The sequence below is a fragment of the Botryllus schlosseri genome, chromosome 4 (genome assembly GCF_051294905.1).
Source record: "Botryllus schlosseri isolate E-star chromosome 4, Bs_hap1, whole genome shotgun sequence".
Lineage (NCBI taxonomy): Eukaryota > Metazoa > Chordata > Ascidiacea > Stolidobranchia > Styelidae > Botryllus > Botryllus schlosseri.
The window spans coordinates 23,377,320-23,403,676 of record NC_137239.1 but is presented as its reverse complement, the minus strand read 5'-3'; the positions used below and the strand labels follow the sequence as shown (position 1 = coordinate 23,403,676).

The following is a 26,357-nucleotide window of genomic DNA, read 5'->3' as shown; positions in this document are numbered from 1 at the left end:
ATACCAAAAGTCAAGTTTCTTCCGATTTACAACGTAAATGATCAGAACCGCATTTATATTTCGAAATGAAATCTATACTCAAGCTATTAAGTCCAAATCAATTCCGAACAATGTGCTCAGTTTATTCAATCACGACTCGACAGCTCAAGATCATTCAAGATTTTATGTCATAATCCATAATGAGTCTGTGCAACATCCTAAAATCCTGTTTTTCTAATCTGAATTCGTGCCATCTCCAGAGTCACAAAAGTTGTCGACTTCACACTAAAGCTGATAGCTCATCGAATCAGAACTAACATGGAAGTATAGGATCAACCTAACATAGACTTTTATCGCACTACTTGTAGATGACTGGAACGAAAAAGTATGTACAGGACGGCTTTCTCACGATAAGTCTAGCACGGACTATCCAAAGGCTAAAGCTACATACCTTTCGTGGGAACGACATCTTCTACTGGTATACGAGTGCCGTCAACCGCCGTCAGCATTGGTTTCGGTATTCTATAATCTCCCAGTCCCAAGGTCTGGTCTCCCCATTTGTGCTCAGACTTGAAAAAAAATACAGAATAATTTCAATCTCGAAAGAGGATTTGTGACACTTACAAAGTGCACACCGTTCACCAGCACACAATTCATGAAATCATAAGGAATTCAACAAAATTTTTTCAAGATAAACAAAGTGACACACGTAACAGATCTACAGATGTAATTTTGGAATCTACTCTACCAACACATTAAAGACGCCTTACCTCCAGTTACAAGTAAGATTAGCAAACTATATTTTAGTCACAACATAACGTTTTCCCTTGTGCAGATTACTTTTATATACAGTTGAATAGTATATTCATATTGAAATGAACCCGAATATTTTTGGCTGACACTCGTCAGGGGTAATCGTCAACAACTACTACAGAATTGGAAAGAACATTGCATATCAACAATCGTATCACAAAATATGACGTCACCGGCTTTTCGCTCTGAATATTCGAAATTTCATGCTGTTAACTTCATATTTTGTGATACGATGTTCTTTCCAATTCTCTACTCGTTGCTGACGAATACCCCTGACGAGTGTCAGCCGAAAATATTAGGGTTCATTTTATTATGAATATACTACTATTCCATTGCATATAGCGTCAATGTAATGTCACAAAGACAATCCGGTGACGTCTAATGCTGGGATCAAGTCACCGCCTTTGAGTCACCGCAAACTTCGACCCTAGTCAAGTCAAGTCATCTGAAATTTTCTGATTTTGAGTCAATTTCAAGTCATTTGCGTATTTTTTGATTCAATGATTTAATAATATATTTCCTGATTTGAAAATTTGTTTCCGAGTCATGACTCATTCCATACTACTCATATGTCAAGTCGAGTCAAGTCATGACTCGAGTCATCCCAACACTGCCACTATTCAGTCTACTTTGCTAACCGTAGGAATGAGAGCTTGCCGACTAACTTTTAAATCAGGAATTCAAGCGTAAAAACACGATACAGACACACAAAAACTCGCATACCTGTGAAATAATCGACCCAGAACTCCCAAGAAAGCTTCCGTCGAGATCATTAATCAAAATTTTAATCATGCCGTCGCACTGCATGTCAACGCAATCAGACGGATTGATCAGTCTGAAATTCGACATACACTTAAAAATGTCAGCTGAGGATTAACCAAACAATTATTACTCACCCTACAGATGGCCTGTCGATGAGTACGGTACTATCTTCGTCAGAGTTAACTTTGGTGATGCCAGACAAATGAGTGGGGTGGGATATGTCTTCATTGATCGGGTTGGTGTAGAACATCACGTCTCGCACGTTGCATGTCGATTTGAAGTTTGCGAACGTGACGTCTAGGTAGACGGTGAAAATAAATTTGGAAATGGTACCCGAGTGTTAGTGAAAAAGCTGTCCTAATTCATCTAATACTTTATCAGTGTTGACTAAAAAAAGGTCATTTTTCGGATCTGACTCCGTCTTTTCGGACAAAACTTCACGTCTTTCGTGATCCTTTTGGGCATTTCAGGTGAAAAAGGAGGACACATCGTCAAAAAGGAGAACAAATCCTCCTAAAGGTAGAGGTATGGTAACCCTAGTATCACACCATATCGATTTGTTTCAATTTTCCAAAGATTCGTGTTTTATCCACCATTTTGTGTGGTAATAATTATCATAGACTGAGGGTATACGACTTAAAATCACGCCTCGTACTTTGAAAAGCACTCGGCCTACCTTCAAAACTCAGCAACCCGTAAATGGCCGGATAGTTCATGTTGACGTGGAGGGCTTTGAACGTGGCGCCGTTGTAGCCGCCTTCAAACAGGGGCAGCATGACGCCGGACCTGCCCCCCGCAGTATTCGGGTATGCTTTCTTGTTGACTCTGCAAAAAATCACACAAAAATTGCATCAATGAAAATATGGGTATATGATGAAGATCAGTGGTTCCCAACCGCCTGCACAATATTTTATACACAATTTTATAACTCAATTCCAAAATACAAGAAGTTCCAATCATAGACTCAGCAATAATTATAATAGTTGTAGCGATTGAAATTGTACTACTAAAACATGAGTGGCGCGCACGAACCCAGCAACTCGTCTGATGATAAGACTACGGTCGGTCTCTTCATCCATATCGTCGGTGCACTGGTTCGAATCTCGCCTGCCCACAAACAGGCAGTTCTTGACGGTCGCGCTTTTATCCGCAAACTCGTGAGTCAGGGGGTCCGGGCCGGCGACCAGCGGCATGTAACCCACCTTCGAACCAAAATAGCGTGAATTAAGACATAGTCACGTAATGTGATTGCTGTGGATATGATGTGGTCTCAAATTAAAGTCGAAAATGTGAAAAATATTATGGCAGCAGTCATTTTCATTAAGAAAGTCACCGTATTCGAACTACAGCGAAAAGATTTTCATGTCAGGTACAATTCCAGCTGTTATATCTGATATACAGGATGCAGTCGCCCCTAAAAAACGCAACGTCGCTCACGGTGGAATCGACGACGGTGCAGTTTTCGACGCGTACGCTGTCCGTGGTCTGGTGATAGATTGCAAAGTCCCACGCGTTGTAGATGGTGAAGCCGTTGACGAGATTGCATCCCTGCAGCGCCGTTTTCATGTGGCCCGTGCCCAGAAGAGTGGCGTGGGCCACGTTGCCTGGAATAGTAAGGTCATGCCACAGGTGGCCAAGTGCTTCTACTTTTGGCAAGAAATTTGTAGTATTTTCCAGTTTTCGAGCGACTTTCAAATAAATGTCAGTCGATATTGGATGTAGACATGGAAGTTCCGAGTTTGAGTTCGTACCCGGATTTGTTTCTCAAATCTTGAACAGTGAGGTAGTGCCTCTACGTCTTTGAGCAGTCTGATAGGTTTTTCCTAATCGAGTTACTTTCTCCATTGGTTATGTTTTTGAAATACGACATTTACGGTATCAAAAATCGAATCTTCCGAACCTTGTTGACTGCATAGTTTTATCACTAGGGCGATTTCATTTGACCTAAAAAACTTAATTTTGACAAAATCTTGCCCTCATGCATATAAATTAGGCGTTTTCGGACATGATGCTAGAATTGTACAACTGATTTTCATTTCTGTCTGTCCTCAAGAAGTGGTTTGGCCGGAAAAAACTTTCAGACTCTAAAAACTGACAAATTTTACATGAAAAAACTTTATTTTAACGAAATCTGGACATACGAAGATGGCTACCAGACGTAAAGTGTCAAATGATAAGTCCAAACATCTACGATACAAACGAAATGCGGGTTGCAAATTCTTTGCGACTTTGCAAACAATTTTGACAATTTTTCGACCCAAAGCTACAATTTTGAAAAAAAATTTTTTTGACATGTCAAAAAATCGCCCTGATTATCACTAATTGGTAGTTATTTGACAAATTCCGGCAACTCAAGCTGACTCAAAATGATTTACTGAGGCCAAATTCTCTCTCAAATTTGGATTGGCTGTTTAGATCAATCCAGGATTAGTCTACGGCCGCAGCTCAGACACTTACATACCTGACCACAACATCTCTCCCGAAGTATCGCACGGTTGTCCGGATATCCTGTAGGCCACGCGCTCTGCCCCGGCAACCGCATTGCCGGTCATGGTCAGTTGGGTGGCCGTCTCCACGTTGACAGCAGCTGTGTAATCCTGCACCAAATCATATAATTTGTTACCAGCCGCGAATCCACAAATAAAAGCATTTTTCTCTTACAAAGTTCGCAGACTCAAACCTGCCGTTGTAGGATCCACTGAAGACGTTCAAAACCACCAAGTTATCGGTGAGCTGATGTCCAAAGCCTTTGATAACAACAGCTAAAAAAGAATATTCAATTGTGATTAATTGTGATGTTGAATGCTACGTTTATAGTTCAAACATAGTATGCGACACAATCGAACTGTGATTACATTCCGAAAGAACAATACAGACGCAATGATTACATGCATGTCATAAACACCCATCAAAATATCAACTTGAAAATAATATTCACTCAGAGTGGGTAGAAACGGATTAATGAAAATTGTGGAAGAAAATAGCAAAATAGCATTTCCTCGGAACGGAGGTTTAACCGAAAAAAACAAATGCCGTCTTGTATGTGAGGAATTTTAGTAATCTAATGTTTGAAGAGCTTCTTGGAGGTACAGAACTTCAATATACAATTAAATAGTATATTCATATTGAAATGAACCCGAATATTTTCGGCTGACACTCGTCAGGGGTAATCGTCAGCAACTAGTAGAGAATTGGAAAGAACATTGTATATCAACAATCGTATCACAAAATATGACGTCACCAGCATGAAATTTCGAATGAGAGAGCGTTCAATGTACTATTTTTAGGTGATACACGAACTCCTTTTGTTGACAGAGTTTTGGTTGGTGTATTTTGATAAAAGTTGATTCCAAGGCACACAAATGGAATTGTGAACGGCCTCGACCTACGATTCGAAATCGGTCGTCTCGATAATTATTCGCACAAATCGGATTATCCAACAGATGTTTGCCGATGGCAGAATTGATTGCCTTTGATCGATCAGCATCAATCTTAAGTGGATGAGTTAAGGGTGAGCTTTTCACATCGCGTGACGCACGTGTTCTGATAAATCTGGGGACATGTTGGTTTATGCGGTCCTGCAGACGTCTTGACGTTCTTCCCACGTAGCCACAATCACAGTGGCACCTATATTCGTACACTACATTACTTTGTTGAAGTGCAGGAAGCACGTCTTTGCGTGTTGAAGGGAGCAGTTGTGTTGTTGTAAAAATCACATTGGTTTTGACTGTATCGTAACAACGTAATCTAATGTTAAAGACCAAAGAAAATTTGTGACGACTCAATATATAGAATTATACGAAACTTAACTCATCAAAGAGTGTACTTATAGAATTGTAGATATATTCTGGTCAGATTGAAAATCACTGGTCAACATTATACAACATACCAAGGGAAATTTGTAATAACTCAAATTGTAAAGAATGAACATAATAAAATATAATAAATTAAAAATATTAAAAGTCCAACCTTCATGGACGGTGTGATGAATCACGTTATCCGAAACGCGCACCTTGTCCGTGCCATAGACGCCGACAGCCGGGGCGTAACCGTCGTGGAACGAGCATTTTCGTACTTGCGAAGCGTCCGGCCCGGCCGTTTTGATCGCCATCGAATTTCTCGGGTCGAAATCGTCGTAGTAGCCCTCCTGCCCAGTGCGGTAAAACTCCACGTTGGAAAACCGGCCCTTGGCTGAAAAAGGGCGTCGCTAGAGCTTGCCGAGGCATGATGTGTCGTGCGGACTTACCAGTGTACTGGGTCTCGGTGCTTGTGACGAGAACCCGGGCTCCGTAGCTGTCGCTGCTTTCAGCGCCTGAACATTAGAAAATGAATTGTAATATATAGACAATATTTAAAATGAGACAATAGGTAGTGTTCGGATCAAATCAATGGTTGACCGATACTCGAGCATGCGGCACTTGAGCATGCGATTATTGTGACTTTATACACGCAAAAGCTAACCCTAACTTTGACCCACAAGCTCATATGTCCATGGACTTAAATTCCTACCTTCTAGTCACAAGTCATTTCGAGTCACCGCAAATTTTGGTCTGGGTAAAGTCAATTCGTTTCAAAATTTATCAAGTCAAGCCAAGGGTCGGGTAGCGAAAATATTCAACGTGACTCTACTAAGATAAGCCATCGAAGATTTTCCGATTTCGAGTCAATTCCAAAGCATTTGATATTTTCAGTTTATGCCGTTTGATTTAATGAGTGGATGAATATAGTCTGACTTGACACCACGCCATTTATAAACCTTACGCTTTATGTTTACATGACTGAATATACTTATGCCTGACTGTACCAATAATATGATGGTCAAGGCCATATCAAAGCTGTTTTATCTGCCAGTGGAACTAGCCATATCAAAAATGTAAATGGAATCCAATGAATGAAAATTTGTCTTTGATCACGTGGGTTTGCGAAGTAGAATATTGGATGACTTGAAAAATAACTAGAAAATTTGCCTTTTGAGTCACGAGTCATTACTTATTTCAACACGTCAAGTCTGGGTCAAGTCATGACTATAGTCAACCAAATACTGTTAATGTATGCTCCCTTCCTACCTACCTATGATACGTATCGAACGGGTAAGCAGCCCGACTTCCGCAGACAAATCCACTTCCGGCCTCGATCCGTACGTGGCCTTTTCGTGCTTGTGCTCGTACTGCAAACTGCTCGCGAGCGTGATAGTCAGTCCGTCCGCGGAAATGGAGGAAATGGTGTTTTTCTCAGTCCGCCAAGCGCTGGAAATTGAAAATAGAGACTCGGTTAATAAATCCAATGTCAAGTCATTTCGAGTTTGCTTTAAATCTCGACACAAATGGGGTGCGGTCATATGACGGTTGCGTGAAAATAGGTGTACCTCAATTAAAGCATTTCTGGATATTTTCGGAGCAGGAAAATAAAGCCAATAGAGCTTAGACTTGATCTGTTAATATCTGTTGTATAATAAGCAAGCTCAACATTTGCATTGAAGCTAAATTGACTAGTATATTCATATTGTAATGAACCCGAATATTTTCGGCTGACGCTCGTCAGGGGTAATCGTCAGCAACTAGTAGAGAATCGGAAAGAACGTTGTATATCAACAATCGTATCACAAAATATGACGTCACCGGCATGAAATTTCGAATACGAGAGAGTTTAACGTACTATTTTTAGATGGTACACAAACTCTTTTTGTTGGCACAGCCTTGGCTGGTGTATTTTGATAAAAGTCGACTCCAAGGCAAACAAGTGAAAGTGTGAACGACCCCTCCCAACGACACGAAATCTGTCGTCTCGATAATTTTTCGCTCTCGTATTTGAAATTTCATGCTGGTGACGTCATATTTTGAGATACGATTGTTGTGTTACAATGTTCTTCACAATTCTCTACTAGTTGCTGACGAGTGTCAGCCTAAAATATTCGGGTTCATTTTAATATGAATATACTATTCAATTGTATATCGAATTTCTGTACCTCCAAGAAGCTCTTCTGATACTAAATTGTATGTTTATACATGGTTTCCTTCCTCATTGTTTGGTTTTAATTAGTTCGGTCATATCTCCTTGTGGGTCGCACAGGAAATCTTGCATTAAAAGTGGGTCCCGATTTGAAAAAGGTTGGGAAGCACTGGGCTAAACCATGGCAAACTAGTCTGCCTAGGTGCCAACGCCATTTCAAAACTACTAAAACTGGGTTATTTAGGCATTTTCGAGCAGTGATTCGAGTCTGACTTGTGTAATCCATGTCTCCAGTAATCCCCATTGAGTATGCATTAAAACTCACTTGAATCCAGATGGCGCGATCACAATCTCATCTCCCGCGGTCCAGCTGACAGCCTCGCCAAGCACGATCTGGCTAGACCCGGCGCTCGCAGTGGCGCCCAATCTGGTCCATGTCTTCACAGTGTCTCTGCCGTGCAGGTCGCAAGTCCCGTGACAGGCCAACGCCTTGGAGCCGATGACAGCGCCACCTGTATTAAAAGGTGGTCATCAACAAAGTGTTTCTAAGTATTAAATTAACGTTTGCCTACTTTCAGTGCTAAAGTGGTTATCGTCGCTGTGGAGTAGCTTATGTCTATTTTACACGTAACCATGACCAAGATATGACCGAAAAAAGGAAAATTTCTATAAAAACTTGATTGTATCAAAATTTGAAAAACGGACATAAACTACTTCGGTGTCACAGCATGGCAGATGTTTTCTATAAAAAACTTGATTGTCTCAAAATTTGAAAAATGGATCTTAAAATCTGAAATATCCACATAAACCACTTTGATTTCACAGCATCGCTGAAAAAAATCAAAATCTTAAAACTTGACTGCCTCAAAATTTGGAAAATGGATCTCAAAATTTGAAAAGTGAACATGAGCTGCTATGATTCCGCAGCTGCGTTATGATTTTCGATTTATTTTTGGGTTACTCTTAGAGCACCAATGTTTCTACTTCGACTCAAGCAGCAATAATGACTACTTTGACTAACTCCCATGTACTAACGTCGGAAGTAGAATCCATTTTTAAGGAATTTTCCTTTTTTCGTCAATTTCACTACGTGTCCGATAGCGTCACCGAGAAAGCCTCAAAATCGTAAAAACACGGTGGCAAAATCAAAAATCTTACTCGACGCCACAAGTTCTTCGGTGGTGGGCGTGCCCTCGAGGGTAATTTCCAGCTTGTGCGTTCTCGGGTCCCAGACGGAATATCCGGCGATGAAACGCCCCTGCCACGCGTACGGCAATGTTAAATACATCCAAAAAGGGCATTACTGCATTGGAAAACAATTCAGATAACCACAAACATATCTGCTTATATCCAGAGGCGGTGAGTGAAAAATACTTTTACATTTGCAATACATACACAAGCTGCTATGTTTTCAAGCAAAACCTATTTGAGTACTCAAAAACGCAGGAGTGATTAGTAACTGATTACCTCATTACACGTGAGATCAAAAATTGAAATGTAAAACTTCAAAATTAGCGCCAACGCGTTCTATTGCACTTACCTTCACAACAATATAAGTAGTTGTCAACGAGATGTCTTGCGTATCGCTAAACACCAAATTACCGTCAACGTTCAACCTCTTCACAGAACCGCTCGAGATATTCCACAGAATCCAGCAATCCGACGGTATGGTGACCACTCTGTCTGCACCGTCTCCCTGTAGCCGCAAATGATATCGCGGGTTTGAATCGAAATTATATTGACAAAATCAAACGCATACCTCCACAACAAAGCAACTGCTAGTATCGTCAAAGCTGTTTACGGAAACGGCGCTATCGTCGACTGCAAACACATCGGCGAGACCACCGCTCGCAGTGGGAACTATGCAGTCTTCATACAAGCAACTGTAAAGTAAATGACATCCAGATGTCAAATTATCCATCAATTTCTACTAAACTACAAAGTGGAAGTAGCGAGTCCAAGATATGTCAAAACAGACTACGAAATTACAACATTGACGCTTTGGTTATCATGAAAAGATCTCATGATCTACTAAATTTTGCACCGTTTTACGATATGCTCTACGTAGGAGTGGCAAATCCTGGGTTGGGTAAAGTCATCGTTCGTACTTCTGCAGAAATGACATGGTAAATTTCCATCAAGTGCAAGTAGAGGAAGAGATTTGTAACTTCGAAGAATAGTAAAGTCACCACATCATTGGTATTTCGTTTGTCAGTCTTGATACTTGATAAACAGGGCCAGAAACTGTTAGGACTGAGGAAAATTACGATATTATGAATACGAGCCATTCTATATCACTCGAGCAGAGCCGAAAAAGTGGGTTGACCCACAACTGAACAGTGAACATAATGACTTGGACTCGAGACACAAAACTACAACTCGGACTCTACCCTCTACTGACTGACTTGGACTTGACTCGAGTCAAAACTATAAAAGTGAGATTAACTTGTGACTCGGAACCTTGTGACTTGGCTACAACCCTGCATTCCACTGCGACGATATACACTAATAATAATAAATACGACGACACACCGTTCAATAGTCATCCGTACGACATAATTCGACAACTCCGACCCGTCCATTTGCTGCCAGCTCATGCTGCCGCGCTTCTTCCGGCTGCTAGTACGCCTCGTCACCATGTAAGTGAACAGACCGTTGACGTCGTCGTAATGCCAGGCTTTGTTGTCGCTCGTGGAATCGATAGCGGTGCCCTCGCCAGAGGCCGGCACGGTAATAGGGTCGCAAGAGTCGCCTTCGTCACCGCAGACTGCGATTCTAAAAGGTGTATCGCGTATTTTACTCAAAGTACCCTGAATTCCGTTAGAAATAGAGCTCAAAATTCCAAGCCGGGTACCAATATTGCTATGAAACGTATTTTTGCAAATATAACAGATAACAAAACGTAACTGATGTTGGCTGGGATCTAATTACTGGCGGTAGTTTGAAGACAAAGCAGTACTTCTACTTCTTTGAAGTACTCGAGCAGGTTTGGGATAATCTTGGCTCGAAATATTATTCAAATTCATGCACCGTGTTCAACAGTTTCATTCAGGCGATTACCATTCTCCCGGATAAGCTGCTTCTAGTTAACGGTTTACAGTTTTTTTAGGCCTAGAATATTCACATTTGTACTTACTTGGAAATGGCTATATCCTGCTCGCTTACCTGCTCGGCGCCTGGTGCATTTCGTGCTTCACGATGACATAATCGCCCTCGAACAGGTCGTAAAACTTGGCGTTGTAGGTCATGTTGATGAAGGAGCCGCCGTTTTCGAATCCCATGACGTATTCTTTACCGCCGCGAAGGAGGAACATCGAACCTACCGACAAAATAATGCACAATAACTATCGCACAGAACAACATATTTATAACAGAATATATCATGTTGTCGGTCGATGAAATTGAAAACTGCAATAGTGAGAATATATTACCAACATTGGTTTCAGGAAAACCAAGAAAACACGCTCTACCTATAAGAGCGAGCAGAGCTCTGACACCAATATTTCGTCAAGATTTGTGGCATTTTGTGTATTTTGAGGCATATTTTAGCTTGTACAGAATGAAGACACGTTGAATTAGTTTTAATTTCCAGCACATATAGATCCCAAAAAAACGTACCTTCAGCGTGAGTCAGTCTCTTTTTGGCAAACAAAGACTTGGCCATGCGCTCGGGCGCGTCTACACGCGTGAAGGTCGCGTTTTTGTATCGCAGCGATTCCGGCGAGATATCGTTGAAAGCCAGACGGTGGAAGTGTACGTCGGGAGAACATTTCATGGACGGGTATGCGTCGCTCCGGCTGAATGCCTGGTCCGTCATGACCTAATGGAAAAGCGCATTTTGAAACACGCAGGGAGCCTTGTTTTGTAAAGCAGTGGTTCTCAAACTCGTTAAAGCAACACCTAAAGATACGTTTTTACATTCACGTACGAAATAGAAAAGGTGCAGCCAACCCACCCTGGTATGCTACACAGTTCTGCGAAACACAATATATCGTCAATCAAACCCATTGATGTATTGCGATTAGTGTCACCGCAATTTCTCTTATGAGTAAATATCAATAATTTTCATCCTTTTTATAGTCACAGACTCCTTACAGAAATGATCAATCTCCTGAATCATTGAAATAGGATCTAACTAATAATGTTACAAAACCAGGTATTGAAAAACAATATGTGCCCTCTCTATTGTTAGCATTCCCTGTGAATATTCAAATTCTTGCGAGTGATGTCCATAAATGCCAAAATAGTAAAGCTTGGTACGGCTAATTTCCGTTTGATGGGGGACATAGCGAATTTCATTCATTTCGTGCTGCAGTCTAAGAATATCAGTTACCTGGCACGATGTTCCATCGTAATATATCTCAGAGGAAGGCACCACTTTCTGGGGCGTCATATCGCCTGTAAAAGTACCATCGAGATCTTCAATGACTCCCTCGTGCTCCCATCTCCATGTGATACGTGTGTTGACGTTTGTGAAGCTTAGTCCTTAACGCAAATGGATGTAGAAATTTATAAGTCATTAATAAAGTAAGTATTCAAGGCCTGGTTTTTGTCAGTAAAACTGAAAACTGTTTAGCAGCAGTAGTCTAGAACCTCAACCGGTTGAGTAACTGCGAGTCGCAATTAATATGCATTCTATCGGATACTCACGTTCCATGCGATACGTAAATCCGCCACATAACACGGTGCAAGTTCCGGAAATGTGCGTCACGATAAAGGCAGTGTTTTCGCTTTCTGCAAAGTTCACGAACGTGATGCCATCCAGCCAGAGCCCAGGCGCAAATGGCAGTACCTGAAAGTATGATTGTTTTGCTGCAGTCAGAACATTTACTGTGTGTAGAAATTGCTACTTAATAGGAATATTTCATTATTTGGCATATTTCAGCAGGAATGACAACGTTAACGTGGGACAAAAGACATCAATGCGTGGTTCAAGGTTATCTATTGATTCGTCCAACCGAAAAGAAAATCACTATAATGCATGAAAATAATAAAAGAATACTTTATTATATAATATATTCATGTAGAAATAACCCAGTAATGACAATTACCCTAACGAGTGTCAGCCGAAAATATTTGGGTTTATTTCAATATGGTTACATTATTCGTTAGTATGTGCTGTACAAGCGCGTCTCTAAAAAACTTAGCAGTGTAGAACAGAGTGTGAACAATATGACTCTGGGTAGGGTCGACTTGTCAGATCACAAAGTACAAATTTTATAGAGAAATTTGGTTGTAAATGAACATTTTTCAACTTCCAAAGCAACATGTTCAACGCAAACTTAGCACAGTCCCACGTTCCCTTAATTTCTAGACGCCGACTCCATCAAAACACTCACAATTCCGTATCTCCCTTCGTCGGCGGCCGTCTCAAAGTTGGCCCGACCCACGACGAGATTGTCCTGAATCATCGAGCCCCGGTCCTCCTTGCTCCACTCGGTGCCGAAAATCAGCTTGACGTCGATGGCCGAGTCTTCGTGACTGGCAGACTTGAATCCGATAAACTGAATCGCGCCTCCTTCCACCCATTCCGAGCCTTTCTCGCAGTGCCACGAGGTCAGGGTGTAGAATTTTGCGGCGCTGGGGGCCACCGCGCCACACCTGGATAAGATTTGAGAGTTGCTGACATCTACACAATTTGATACGCCAACGAAACCACTCACCCGGACCCCTCTCGGGGCAGATATTTCTGGAAGATCCACAGCCCGAACCAGCCCTGGGTGTGTGCCGTGTTGTTTTGGAAGGTGCCGAGCTCCACGTTCTGCTGGCAAATGTCCGGGTCGAAGGAGGGCCCGTCCGGGTGCTCGTGCATTCTGTACCAGAATCCAAAGTGGGTGCCCCCGGCGGCGTGGTTGTGCTGTATGGTGTTGTTGGGGTTGGTCACCCAGTAAGCGGCTGAAACAGTGTACTTGTTACAATAACCGAAGACACTGTACCAGGAACAAATTCTCATCTGAATTTGACATTGTATATCGAGTTCGAATCCAAAGTAAAAACTTACTTCGAATCATGTCCAAATAAGATGGTGACTGGTATGAATTTGAAATTCGCATGAAAATTGGAAATGACCAGACTTGTAACTAACGCACTTCTAATTCGAACAAAGTCTTCAAAAACTCATTCATTTCAAATTGAAATCCATACTTGATTCTAGTGAAAACTGTATTACTTTTAATCATATCATGGGATGGTGCATGTGTTATAACAAGGAAGGTCTTTTGCATCACGAGCTGTTGGTTAATTCCATCAACCACCGCCTTGTAATGAATTAATTGTGTATAATTCCACATATCGTTCAAATTCTTAAGCCAATTGCCATGAATTATATGCAGGTGGCGGAATTTTATCGTTGGAAAGATATAAAAAAGAAGGGAAGTCTATATGCAACTACGAAATCGATTACACGTTGCAAAATATTGGTGTCAGTGTATGAGTTTTCCAGTTTGATGGGATTGAATACGCTAGCAGGCGATACCATTTTACTGTAAGTCATCAATAACATAGTTCTTGGCTCTCTCATTCAGAAACACAAGCTTTCTCATGCGCAGAAGTAGGGATAATAATACTTTAAAAGAAGAATCTCGGTCGTGCGAAAATGCATCTATTTAAGGGCTTTTCGAAGAAGCGTAACATTACCTGGTGTGATGTCGTCGTTGAGTAAAGAGGTGCTCTGTTTGACGAACACGGCGAGGTTGTACTGGATAACGTTGCCCGTTTCAATACCGTCCTCAATGAAGAAGGCGCCACCCATGATGTTGTATATCACGTTCCGTTCCACAAGGAGATTGTGAGTGTCTAAATTTCGACAAAGACATTATGATCCAAATCTAGCTTCACAAATAACACATTCACTAATGCACTGATTATAGAATTATTAACGTAGTCAAATCTGGATTTTAGCCAAAACCGACAGAGTTTCTATAAGTGCAATAAAGTCCAACAAAAGTAGTAAAATACAGAAAAGAATGAAACCCATAAAAATGAAAATATTAAGACTAAAGAAGCATTATTGGAATATGATATAAAACCGAGCCAAACACGCCATAGTCAGAAACGGAGGTTTTAAGAATGAAGTAAAAAAAAACAGCAGGATTCGTATTAGGCAGCAAAACGTGTCGCCGCATAATATAAAGGTTTGAAAACAGAGGTTTTCCCAAGATTGAAAACTGCAAAATCACACAATCCTAAACCGTCATCTCACTGTGAATAGTGACAGCCCGGTTGAAGGTCCTGTGTATGGCGCAGCCGCGCACGTAATTCCCTGTCATATCACCCATCAGATGCCAATGTATCGGATATCTAAAAGTGATCGTAAATTCAAAGACAAGGCCCAGCACACATATCGATCGAACGCGTTACCTTCCAAGTCTGAACGCTTGTCCGACGTAGTTCAATTCGACGTATTCTATGCGGGCTTGCGCCACGGCGTTGTTGGGGTCGGTGTTCGGGGCTCTTGAATGGATCATGATAGACGCCCCGAATTCGTCCGAGCCAGCTTCCTCCCCAAATCGGCCCTACAAACCATTTCACGATTTTTTCGTCCTCCAACATTCGGCAGTATAAAAAAGTCGATTACAATGACCAACGGAAATAAAAACTTACTTGGAAACATGTCTGGGTCACAAACATCCCAGTGTCGAATCCCTCCGGGCATCTTTCGACGGTTTCCGACCAAGTTATTTCCTCGCTACCCCGGAAAATGATGTTACGACTCAGCAGGCCGACCTCACCTTAAGAGTGCATCAATGCGTTAATATTCACTGCCTCTTTATATCGTAGATGACGTCAGTGAGAGCGATTAGATTCAAATCAAACACTAAAATGCTTGAATTTTTTAAAGAAGAAGGTGTATGTCCTTGTACGTAGGCAGTAAACTGAATGTCAACTTATTGGAGTAACAAATGTGGTAGTTTTACTCAGCTGCACTAATTGAGCGGTTAGATTAGGTTCGGCCAGAGGTTTTGATCTATTTTTTATGGTCGTGGCTCATTTTCCGATTAGAACATGCTCTGTGGCTCACCTCTCAGACTACTTATACATTGTGACACCATACTTGTCACTACGTTTCATTATCAGAGTCGGATAAAAAGTTTTATGCAGGCAAACGTAGAATTCGACAATATGAATATATGTTTTGTGGGAAGAACATGACAAATATAACGAGACTTCCATTACATCCACAATTTACCAAATAGCGCTGTGAAATACCGGTTGAAAACCCCTAGGTTAGGCTCAGCTGGTGCATACAGAAAACTTCAGTGTGTCGCTTAAAATAACAGTGTTACTATCACTCAATCGATTAAAATCGCATTTTTCGAAGTGTTATTCTAACAAGGTATCATTTGATTGATGAAACCCGGTACATATTATGCATTATGCATAGTAAATCGCACACAAAACTGCTTCAATGTACATCATTCCGATTAAGTATTATGCTACACGTCGATATGGGTCTTGCAAGTACGAAAAAATCTCTACGGTTGCAGAAATATCTAGCCCTTGCTTCTATATAACTCCAATATTGAATTATGCATCATCATACCGCGATAGTCGAAGGAATGACTGTTTCCGCTCGAGTCTGTGTACGTTTCAGTGACGCCGAGATGCTCGTATTCCAACGCTTCCGTCAAAGTAATAACGGTTTTCCCAGCGCCTGTAAACGCCAACCAATTTTTAGATGTATAAAGACAGAACAGCTATCTACACTGCCAGGAATAAGGAAACTCGTAGCGTCGTAGGAGCCATCACCATCGTTTTTCGTTCCAAAAACATCATAATATTAGCCACACAATCAATACAATGTTGAAGTCAGTTAATCGAACTTCCATCTTGGCCAACAAATACAGTAACGAAATAGAAGACTATAGACATGCAAAACTGCATTATCAGGCATTGTCAGGCTTACCCGTTACGGTAATAGTGTCTATTGTTCTCTCTTCATTCTCAATCTGACTGTGGCGATGTCCGGTAGACGCGATCACAATTTTGTTGCCGGCAGACCACGACACTGGCATACTCAGAGTGATCTAAACGTATTCGATAGCCGTCAATATCTTGGCACTTTCAACCAGCTGACCTCACGTTGTTTTTTACAACAAAGAAGAGTTTTCGCGCATGCTAGGGAAGAATGTTAGTGAAGAATGCAGTGTTATTTCTAGGACTAGATAAAATGAAGATCCTGGATAAGTCGATTTCCTAATCGAATATTAAGCTTAGCGTCCAGTCAAGTATTCAAGTACTGCCTATCACGACATGATAACAGTAAAACAGCTCTACATAAGTAATTTACAGCCACAAGAAAAAGGATGCAAGGTACTTGTCATAAAGATATTTTGAATTTCTGAACCAGGAATGAGTATTAAAAATATGGAAGTAACCTGGTTGGATCCAGCCGCGGCCGTGGAGTCCAAGAGTGCCCACGTGTCCTGGATGTGCCGCCCGTGCATTTCCAAGCGGCCGTCCCGCACTCCCAGAGTCTTGGCGCCGTATATCGGCAATTCCGTGGATCTCAGGTTACCCCACATTGTGATCATGGCTTCGGCCGTGTATTCCTCTTCTTCTGTACCGATCTATATCAAAGTAATATAATTCACAACATAAAGACATAGCTGGGTACTGACCGCAGTCTTACCTGCAACAAACCGCCGCTCGTAATCAGGATGTTTTCGGCCTGCAAATGAACCGAGCCGCTGTTTTCAAATATAACTTGTCCGCCTTGGATCAGGAGCATCTTCAAGACGTTGGTTTCCGTATCGAGCAGAATGGTCTGGCCCTAAATTTGAGACAAGGCTGTTAGTCCAACGGTCGACATGAACGATTTTAAACTTTTGAGGCGGGATCGACAGATTTTTTGATTAGTCGATGCACGATATGGTTTGCTTATTAGACAGGGCTAACGACGCTATTTCATAACAACCCTTGCCAGCCTTGATACATACGTCTCCCAGGTTGTTGTGACAATAAAATTGAGATATCATTTAACTACTCTTACAACAGAAAGCAGCAAAGCAGAGCATTTTATTACGCATCATAGTGAACCAACACCAGATACTCAGAGACAGATATTTCCAATTTATCTATTTATCAAAGGTAAACATTCGAAATCCCAAGTGCAAAACCGATGAGGAGAGTATGATTATCAAATTTCAAACTATCGCGTATTCCCAAGAATTGAATTATATAATAATATCAAAATAAAAATGAATATTTTCGGACGACATTCGTCGGGTTAACCGTCAGCAACTAGTAGAGATTTCAAAAGCCGAAGCCATCTGTTTTTCATGTCAATGACGTCATATTCGGTGATGTGACTTTTGATATGCAAACATCTTTGAAATCTTTACTAGTTTCTGACATTTACCCCCGACGAGTGTCAATATGAACAGGAACACGTTATTCAATTGTATAGTGAAGTTATACGTCTTCAAGAATGTCTTCGAATATTACCTAGAACTAATTCATTCTTTGAGTCACAATAACGTCACAAATTGGACGCGTTATTATAAGACTCTGCACGAAACTCAACTTTGGCGTCTACAACTGCTTCCACCTTGACAACATTCACGCGTGACACCCACCTCCTGTATAATGATGAATTCACCGTCTTGCGGCAAAGATTCGCCACCCCATGTAAACAGCGACGACCAACGATCCACGTAATAAAACTCAGCGTTACCAGCGGCAATTCCACCAGAAGCGGTAGTGCACGTGACCTAAAAATTACACGGGTTAATCATATCACTACTAATATATTCTATTGGAAACCCACCTGAGCGTTGATAGATCCAGAATGGCTGCTAGTAGTGCATATAATTTCAGTATCAGTAACCGATGATGTAACACATTCACTTCCGGCGATGGTCACTTGGTCAACCAACCTGAGACCAAAAGGCAGTATATATTGACACCGAAGTAGTTTTAAGACATGAATCTCTACTCAACTGCAAGTATAAGTATTCCGAACTACTTTAAAGTGGAAAGAGTCTACTTCACGCGGCACTCGTGACAATTTCGCTCATAAAATTGACGGAAACTCATCACAGGACTACTTTACAATTCAGAAAATCCAGAGCCTAAAGCGGTGGTTCTCGAACGGGGGTCCGCGGCAAATTTGCAAAATGGTTGATAACCTAATTTGTATATTTTTAAATTAGAGAAATCACGAGACAGTTTCGCTTGATAACCGCTAAAATCTCATAACTCGCATAATCAGAACGGCCGTCTGATATAACTATTCTACTGTGCAAACTCAATTTATATGCCTAATTGCCAATAGGCTGCTAATACAAACATTTTCATGTATGCAGATGTTTTGTTGGGGTTTTGGATAAAATTTGATTGCAAAAATCCATTTTCGTCTGTGATATGCAATATGCATAACCGTTATTCCAGAATAACAATAAGAGGAGCTGCTAGATAGAAATGACAATGGTTCACTAGACATCTGTTTCTCAACTTTGATGTCATATAGGTTGCGATCATACCCACCGTCCATGAGTCAGGCAGTAATTATAGAGTAAATCATTACAAATATTTATGCAGAGCATCCATCCACTAGCCTACACTATAGCCTTACGAGAGTTGGGTTCCTGTGATGGTCAAAACCGTGCCGCCCCCAGTGCCGCCCGTGGTAGGACTGACGCTTGTCACTTCAGGAGTCAAACTTGCGTCGTACGTAAAAGTATCGGGGGAGTCCACCGATTGTCCGGCGTTGGACACAGACACTCGGCACGCGCCTACAAAAATACGAATATTCAACCGGGACAATTATGATCCAAAATAACAAGTAAACACAAGTCGAATCCTGGTTCAGAATTGCATAATTCTAGTTTAACCCTTACGAGGTGGGGCCATATTTTGCAGAATTGACCTTCAATTTTCAAATTCTCACCGTGACCCCACCAGGTCTTGAATCTGGGCCGTTCCGGTTTACAAGTGGGCGGAGTATAGCCCTCTACCGATTCCACCCTTGATCGACACCCCATGACATGTCTGAGGTTTTGTAATAAGTTTAAATAAACAAGCTTTTCCCCCCCAAAAATCTCTCTCTCTCTCAATTTTCAAGGCTGACCCTCAGGATGGCGTCAGAGAGAGGAATGTGATGCTTCAGTGCGTAGCCACTGTTGCCTGGTTTCAAACAAGCCGTCAACCATGGTTGTAAACCGCGCGGTTCGTCAGATATCGAAAAATGGAAAATACATATAAAATTTACAAATGGGCGTGGTCAGTGAGTGGTCATCAAGGTCAAGTTAATGATCAAGACTCAATCGGCCCCTACAGTCCGGTTTATGGCATAAAACAACGCGATATGCTTTCTTTTGTCATATCCAACCATTTGCAGGCATAGTATGACTCATATGCCGACTGCATTTGCACTTGAACTTGACCTAGATCTTGAAAATCACTGAAGTGTGACCAAAATTTACAAATCCCCCTCAGAAAACTTTCCAGAAAACGTTTTGATGTTTGAAACGGTGAAAATTTACACAGAAAACCGTACATGTTGACTTCTGATGTTCTGGCAGATTTTCCGACAATATTTCCCACTCGGAAAATACCCGGAAGTTTTAGGTGATAACCATATTTTATTTAATTTTTAATTTTTTTTTATTTTTACAAACCAAAATTTTTGAGTAAGGTACCAAATACATCGGAAAAGTCTCAGCTTTTCAAAAAACGTATAACCCGATGTCTAGGGCGTGTCAACATGGAGAAATCGGTGTCGGAGACATGCCATATGAAATATGATACGCCCACCTCGTAAGGGTTAAGTAATCTAACAATATTCACCTGCGGCGTTGGGTGGGGTGAGAATGGTGATAGACGAGCTCGATTGGTAGTTGACGGTAGGCGCGTTCACATCGCAAACAGTTACAGTCGTCGATTCCGTGAAGCCGAATCCCGTAATCGTCACTTCTTGGTAGCCGCCGAGACTTCCTGTGTCGAAAGAAACCCTTTTTCGACACAGCAGTGCAGGGAAAACACCACAAACGATATCGAGCACAAAATATGTAACTCGCGTTATCGTTTGAAGGAATGATATAGCTACTTTATTTATCGAGCGGTAAGAACATTACGACATTATACGGGTCCATATAAACGTGCTAGTGATATGCAAATCTCGGCATCGAACATCCGTAAAACTATTGTCCAAGCATTTATACTTTCGATTTACCAGAGATATCAGGGAAAAACTGATTTCTGATTTCGACCAAATTCGGATATACGTATATCTCGAAGCTGGATTCGAACACATAATTTCCGATTACCTTTTCATGCAAATTTCCACAATATTCGAATTTAGATTCAGGTAAAACACCAAATTTACTCTGGATATAGACGTGGTTTCAAACCTTATATCGTCGGGAAATATGAGATCCACTCTTTGACAAATTTTAGTCGGCACTCTTTCAGGGCGATTTGAAATTATTTTCCAACTAATCGAGTCTCAACGCGAGGTACTCAAATGCAGGAATAACTGGGCAAAATCTCAAACAACCACAACGTATGGCAATCATCACCTGAAGCCGGGCTGCTTTGCGTCACGTCAAACCTGTAACCAAACGTCACGCCGGCGGCCACGTTCGCTTTTCCCAATTCCGTATAAACCACAGAAATCTCGGCGTCGCCGCCGTATCTGCTGCCCAGAGTGCAATCCACTGTGTTTCCGCTCGACTGAGCGCCGACGCAAGCTACACCCCCAAATTCGATGGTCGGTTCTTGGGTATGCGCACCAACGGTGACAGTGAGAGTGATGGTATCACCCGGTGAGCCTGAAGGTGAAATTAGTCCATTTTCAGTCCCCCACAAATGACTCAAAAAAGAAACAGTTGTACTGACTCGAGTCATGACTCGACTTGAGTCTGACTCGAGTCGTGATTTTCAAAGATTGACACGAGTCGTTTTCTCAAAAATACGGAAATGACTCGACTCGAGTCAATCTGCGTAATAACTCGACTTGGACTCGGACCAAGTCATGTGACTCGAGACTCAGACGGCCAAGACCGAAATTTCATTGTAATTTCGAAGATCAGCAAAGTAACCATGCATTTCGTCTACCGGTACTGGTACTTGAAAATGTGACCAGAAACTGTCGAAAGTGTGGGAATTTAATATATTGAAAATGCGAACCATTGGACATCACCAAACAGAGTAATAAAAAGCGGGTTTAACAAGACTCTAACTGGAAACTGAGCAGCCAACGCAATGACTTGGACTCGGACTCGACCATCTGCTCACTAACTTGGACTCGGACTTGACTCGGCGGTCAATTGAAAAATACTCGACTTGACGCGAGTCAAAGCTATAACAGTGAGATTGACTTGTGACTCGGAGCTGGCCTTGTGACTTGGTTACAACCCTGAAAAAAAGTCATTGCCAGTTGTAGCGTATTCGCAACAATCGTTATGTCATTGTTTGGCTAAAAGGCATCTCCGTTGTGTTACGATGACATAGGGGGCTACTTATTCTATAAGAGTGATGCAAATCAATCCCATTATTACTTTCTAATGTGAGTGTAAAAAAGCAAGTAGTCTCGTAGTTTAGCTTCACAGTTACAGTGAAAGCCATACTAGAAAACATCTATCCAGTGAGCAATTAGCGCCAAGTAGGCAAAGACTATTTGAGCCTTCTGAACAAGCAGTACTTTGGTAATGACCATCTCTGTAGCCGAGTATGCACAACTTTTCAAACGACTACTATGGCAAATACAACTTACCTTCCGACGGGCTAATGGCGGTAACTTCAGGCGTGATTCCAGTCTCGTACGCGAACTGCAACAGCTCCGACGCGCCGAAAGACGCAACGCTCACATTCACGGTTTCGGCTTGGGAAGACGGACTGGTCACACACACGATAGTGTTGGTGGTGGCAGATTGTACTTCGCATGTCAGCGCACCAAGAGTGACAGCAGCAGTGTCCGGATCGAAACCATTGCCTTAAGCACACAAAAAACACAATTACGACTTCTATACAAATATACCACTTTACCTGCGGTAACAATAGTAACATGACTATTTAGGGACTTAAAGTAGCTCTCTTAAAAAGGACTACCTCTATTGAACTGTCATAGCCTGTCATGATTTGATATTGTGGGTTCAATCTAGTATCACATCTGATATTTACCTATATCCTATTTTGTTACTGTTGCGCCGTGGGTTTGCTTGGTGCGTCTATTTATATTGAAAGATTATTAACACCCACTGCTGCCAATCTGCACACAATTTTTGGCTTGTGAAGGGACTATCTCTCTTGATACACAGTTGCACTGTATTTATGCACTGTAAACTCCCTTACAACTACATCTGACTTGATGATAGCGTCTCTGACACGCGGTCATATCGCTGCGATCGCCTGATTTCAAGCATTAGTGCAAATTTGCTCTGAACGAATAAAACCACATCATTTGTCTGCCTGGCAAGAGTTGAACATGTATAAGCAAAATGTTAACAGCCTGGAGGAAAACGACCATGAATATCTTGAATGTTGATAAACCAGAGCTGAGATACTTACCGTTAATCGTGACGGTAGTGAAGCCATTAACGCTCCCCGCACTCGGACTCACCGAGTCTAGCACAGCCGCGCTTCTAACGGTCAGAGAGCTGTCGGCATATCCTGCGCAAACACAACGTTTTTAAGCATTTACTGGACGCCCTGAAAACGCAGGAATTCACCTTTTCCATCGATATTCATTGTTACATCGTATGTTCCGGCCGGCATCCCGTCCACCGAACACTTTACGTGCGCGTCCGTAACTTCGGTGCTGGTGCAAACCACTGTTCCAAGCTTGACCTCGACCGTATCTGATGCTAATCCTGTAATACGCATGGTTTATTCACTGTGCTGAGCAGATTTCGAATACTTCAGTTTCAGCATTTCTCTAGCACCAATAAAAGGGACTGTCCATTCTGATTTAAAGGGGCACTGCACTCTAAAAATGATGTGGCCTCAAATTGAAGGGCAAAACGAAAAAAAAATTTTGGCCGCCGCCATTTTCTCCAGAACGCCACCGAAATGGAGCTGCAAGTTATTGAAATTTCCACAAAAACTTCACGCTCCAGCGGTCACGCAGAGATTAAACTTTAAATAGTTGTCAGCCGATGTTATGAAGGAAATATGTCGTACACGCCAAGGTGGTTTAGATACCGCGTTCAACGGAAGATGTCCAGTCAGGAGATTTACGTAAAAACCGGGCCTGGTGTATTCTATTTCTTAAGGACAGAATTAGATCATGTCCTATTCTTATGTATAAAACATTGTTAGACATGATCTATTTCTGTCTTAAAGAAATAGAATGCACTAGGCCCAATTTTGACATAAATCTCCCAACTTAACATCTTCCGTTGAACGTGGTATCTAAACCACCTTGGCGTGAACGACATATTTCCTTTAGCTATTTTCGCATCATTTTGATGAGTAAAACAACACCACCCTCAGTGTCAACAGATTAAATGTTCCAAAATTGAACTTTTCTCGTTTTAATTAGTTTTCTACTAGTTGAAGTAGTGATGGGTGGTTCCGAATACAGCGACTTCAATCTGTAATCGAGCAGAAATTTCCAGCATTACTTCTACTCGAGTGCCGGCAATGACCACTAATGACAACTTCGACTACCCCTGGATGTGATACGCACCGTTCCACGCGATAGTGAACTCCGTTTGGCCGCTAACGGCATCAGGGGTAATTGACTGCAATGTAATCGTGGCCGAAGTCGCGTATTCAAATTCGCAAGACGCAGCTATACAAACAGCGTCCAAGTTAACTCTAAAAATAAGAATTGTGATTAGTTCAACGGAAATTAAATACTGAAAATAGGTATCCAACATCAAAACTCACCCGTTATTGTTCATAGCGACGTCGACGTCGTAGCTTCCAGCCAGCAAAGCCCCAGTGACGCAGGCAACCGATCCATAATCGGAGGAAGTCACGGAACAGTCCACCCCGCCGATTTTGACAGACGCCACGTTGGTGAAACCGCCGCCCTGCACAAAACAGATGTTTTGGACAAGATGCCAGCTGATATCGTATTTCCAAACTAATATCGTTAATATGACATCCCAATATAAAAATGGAACATTTTCCAACCAGAACTCCTAATTATTGGCAGTAACTTGAGGAGTGTATCTCTATAAACTTGATATATTTCCATTCAAACTTCAGCCCAGTAAGAAATTAGTAATTCCAGTCCGATATAGTAGTTTAAAAAACACAGTAATTTCACCTCCAAGTGAACTCAGATGGTTCCGATAAGCTAATCCCACGTTGGGAAGCATCAAAATGTAAATTCTAGTTGATAAAATAATATTTAGTAACAGGGTTACCCAACATCGATAAGCAAAAAAAATTGATTTGAATCACAGCAATTGATACTCAAATTGATGTTCCAAGCTTTACGGAAGCAGATGTGGTCGGTACAGAAGTAATTTTATTTTCTCAAATTACTCAACTAGTTTTTGCGTACTTGCACTAATTACTCAAGTGTGCATAATACAAAACTACCTCTACTTGATTAGAATAGAATTTTACTTGATGTCATTGGAAAGGCCGATATCCAATATTTCAATAAAGATATCTCTCAGGTTCTATTTTGACACAAAGTCACAAATAAGTATTTTTCCAAATTTACAGCGATCGTGATGCTTGTTCCGCCGATCAGCGACCCAACGCTGGGTGAAATTGCCGAAATGTGGGGCAGGACAGCGTGGTAACGCTGGTCGTTACTTCTGATCTGACTCATCGAGTAGCCTTTTCCGTCCACGCGGACTTTGACCTCAAGATAGGTACCTGGAGAAAATAGATTATATCACTTGCATAACCTAATTATTACGAGTAAAGTTGTGCATGGGCAATTGGGCATGGAGTTAACCACAACAAATAAGGGAAGCCATGTAGGTAGAAGCTTTTCATATTTGTTTAGTTAGGTTATTCTAGCTTTTAAGCATTAGTAACCAATTTAAAACTGCACATAACAATCGATTTCTTTATAAATTCAGTATTTAATGAGAGAAAATTTGACTGTTCTCCAATTAACCCAATCCACTTGGCTTGGAAGAGTTAAATAACTATTAAATTTAAAATAAAGTATATTTACGGGCATTAGAAGCCCTTCGTTTTACCTCTTTGAAAAGGCTGATATTTCGGGCTAGCTGAATATGCAATCAGATCAAGAGGATAAAATACTGCGTTCTTGGAGGTTTTTTATACAAAACTAATACATATTTTGGTGTACGGTTTTTATCCCGGTGTACGGTGCCGTGACGCGATAACTAGGTCAAAAATTTGCTGGCAGTACTCAGACTTTTTGGTTCTGGATCTAAAATATTGTTCAGAAATGCCATGCAAGACACAGATACACAGTAACGTTTGTGCTGAGATATTGATACATCGCATATTGAGAAGAACCAACGTACCGACTACAGATTCTGCACTGCCGTCAACTTTACAGTCGAGCGCTGATTCGGTAGCCGCTTCCAAAACACAAGCCGCGTCTCCAACTGTGACATGATTCTCGGCAAGAGTGTTGGAAAATCCAGTTCCTAAATATAATCAAGATATATTATTTAAAATATCACAAACACCAACGATTACAGCACAAAATGATGGCGAAAAAGCGTTGATATAGTGTTCGAAATACCGCCTGCAACAAAATATCGCAAATAGCCACGACGACAGCGGTAAATCTTGGCGATAAAGTGCACATATAACATTCAAATAATGCATGTGACAAATTTCGCACATAGCTGCAATGATAGCGCAAAATCTTGGAAAAATGTGCTGATATAATATTCAAAACACCGTCGTCCGCCGGTAACAAAACATTGCAAATAGCAGAATAAAATGTTGGTAAATATGCAGAC

General features: G+C 41.4%; 2 protein-coding genes across 2 annotated transcripts in view; one reads left to right on the top strand and one right to left on the bottom strand.

The window, feature by feature from the left end:
• Positions 1 to 26,357, top strand: part of LOC145437495 (pseudouridylate synthase PUS7L-like) — a 140,657-nt gene that overhangs the window by 17,155 nt on the left and 97,145 nt on the right. The window lies entirely within an intron of this gene.
• LOC145437494 (fibrocystin-L-like) overlaps positions 1 to 26,357 on the bottom strand; it is a 63,720-nt gene that overhangs the window by 12,908 nt on the left and 24,455 nt on the right. The window contains exons 28-69 of the mRNA XM_080314754.1: positions 25,911 to 26,036; positions 25,127 to 25,284; positions 24,337 to 24,482; positions 24,134 to 24,264; positions 23,175 to 23,315; positions 23,014 to 23,115; positions 22,220 to 22,438; positions 21,024 to 21,275; positions 20,293 to 20,439; positions 19,079 to 19,238; positions 18,272 to 18,380; positions 18,081 to 18,215; positions 17,135 to 17,275; positions 16,881 to 17,072; positions 16,409 to 16,529; positions 16,046 to 16,156; positions 15,106 to 15,233; positions 14,863 to 15,017; positions 14,705 to 14,802; positions 14,140 to 14,298; positions 13,167 to 13,398; positions 12,843 to 13,104; positions 12,154 to 12,295; positions 11,837 to 11,988; positions 11,122 to 11,323; positions 10,669 to 10,822; positions 10,036 to 10,278; positions 9,263 to 9,386; positions 9,044 to 9,199; positions 8,662 to 8,761; positions 7,829 to 8,015; positions 6,625 to 6,800; positions 5,801 to 5,866; positions 5,524 to 5,745; positions 4,216 to 4,316; positions 4,016 to 4,151; positions 2,992 to 3,158; positions 2,587 to 2,756; positions 2,231 to 2,379; positions 1,689 to 1,851; positions 1,516 to 1,627; positions 431 to 548 (exon numbers count right to left, since the gene is read on the bottom strand). Of these exons, the coding sequence (XP_080170880.1) occupies positions 431 to 548; positions 1,516 to 1,627; positions 1,689 to 1,851; positions 2,231 to 2,379; positions 2,587 to 2,756; positions 2,992 to 3,158; positions 4,016 to 4,151; positions 4,216 to 4,316; positions 5,524 to 5,745; positions 5,801 to 5,866; positions 6,625 to 6,800; positions 7,829 to 8,015; positions 8,662 to 8,761; positions 9,044 to 9,199; positions 9,263 to 9,386; positions 10,036 to 10,278; positions 10,669 to 10,822; positions 11,122 to 11,323; positions 11,837 to 11,988; positions 12,154 to 12,295; positions 12,843 to 13,104; positions 13,167 to 13,398; positions 14,140 to 14,298; positions 14,705 to 14,802; positions 14,863 to 15,017; positions 15,106 to 15,233; positions 16,046 to 16,156; positions 16,409 to 16,529; positions 16,881 to 17,072; positions 17,135 to 17,275; positions 18,081 to 18,215; positions 18,272 to 18,380; positions 19,079 to 19,238; positions 20,293 to 20,439; positions 21,024 to 21,275; positions 22,220 to 22,438; positions 23,014 to 23,115; positions 23,175 to 23,315; positions 24,134 to 24,264; positions 24,337 to 24,482; positions 25,127 to 25,284; positions 25,911 to 26,036 (6,465 nt within the window). The remainder of the gene's footprint in view (positions 1 to 430; positions 549 to 1,515; positions 1,628 to 1,688; positions 1,852 to 2,230; positions 2,380 to 2,586; positions 2,757 to 2,991; positions 3,159 to 4,015; positions 4,152 to 4,215; positions 4,317 to 5,523; positions 5,746 to 5,800; positions 5,867 to 6,624; positions 6,801 to 7,828; positions 8,016 to 8,661; positions 8,762 to 9,043; positions 9,200 to 9,262; positions 9,387 to 10,035; positions 10,279 to 10,668; positions 10,823 to 11,121; positions 11,324 to 11,836; positions 11,989 to 12,153; positions 12,296 to 12,842; positions 13,105 to 13,166; positions 13,399 to 14,139; positions 14,299 to 14,704; positions 14,803 to 14,862; positions 15,018 to 15,105; positions 15,234 to 16,045; positions 16,157 to 16,408; positions 16,530 to 16,880; positions 17,073 to 17,134; positions 17,276 to 18,080; positions 18,216 to 18,271; positions 18,381 to 19,078; positions 19,239 to 20,292; positions 20,440 to 21,023; positions 21,276 to 22,219; positions 22,439 to 23,013; positions 23,116 to 23,174; positions 23,316 to 24,133; positions 24,265 to 24,336; positions 24,483 to 25,126; positions 25,285 to 25,910; positions 26,037 to 26,357) is intronic.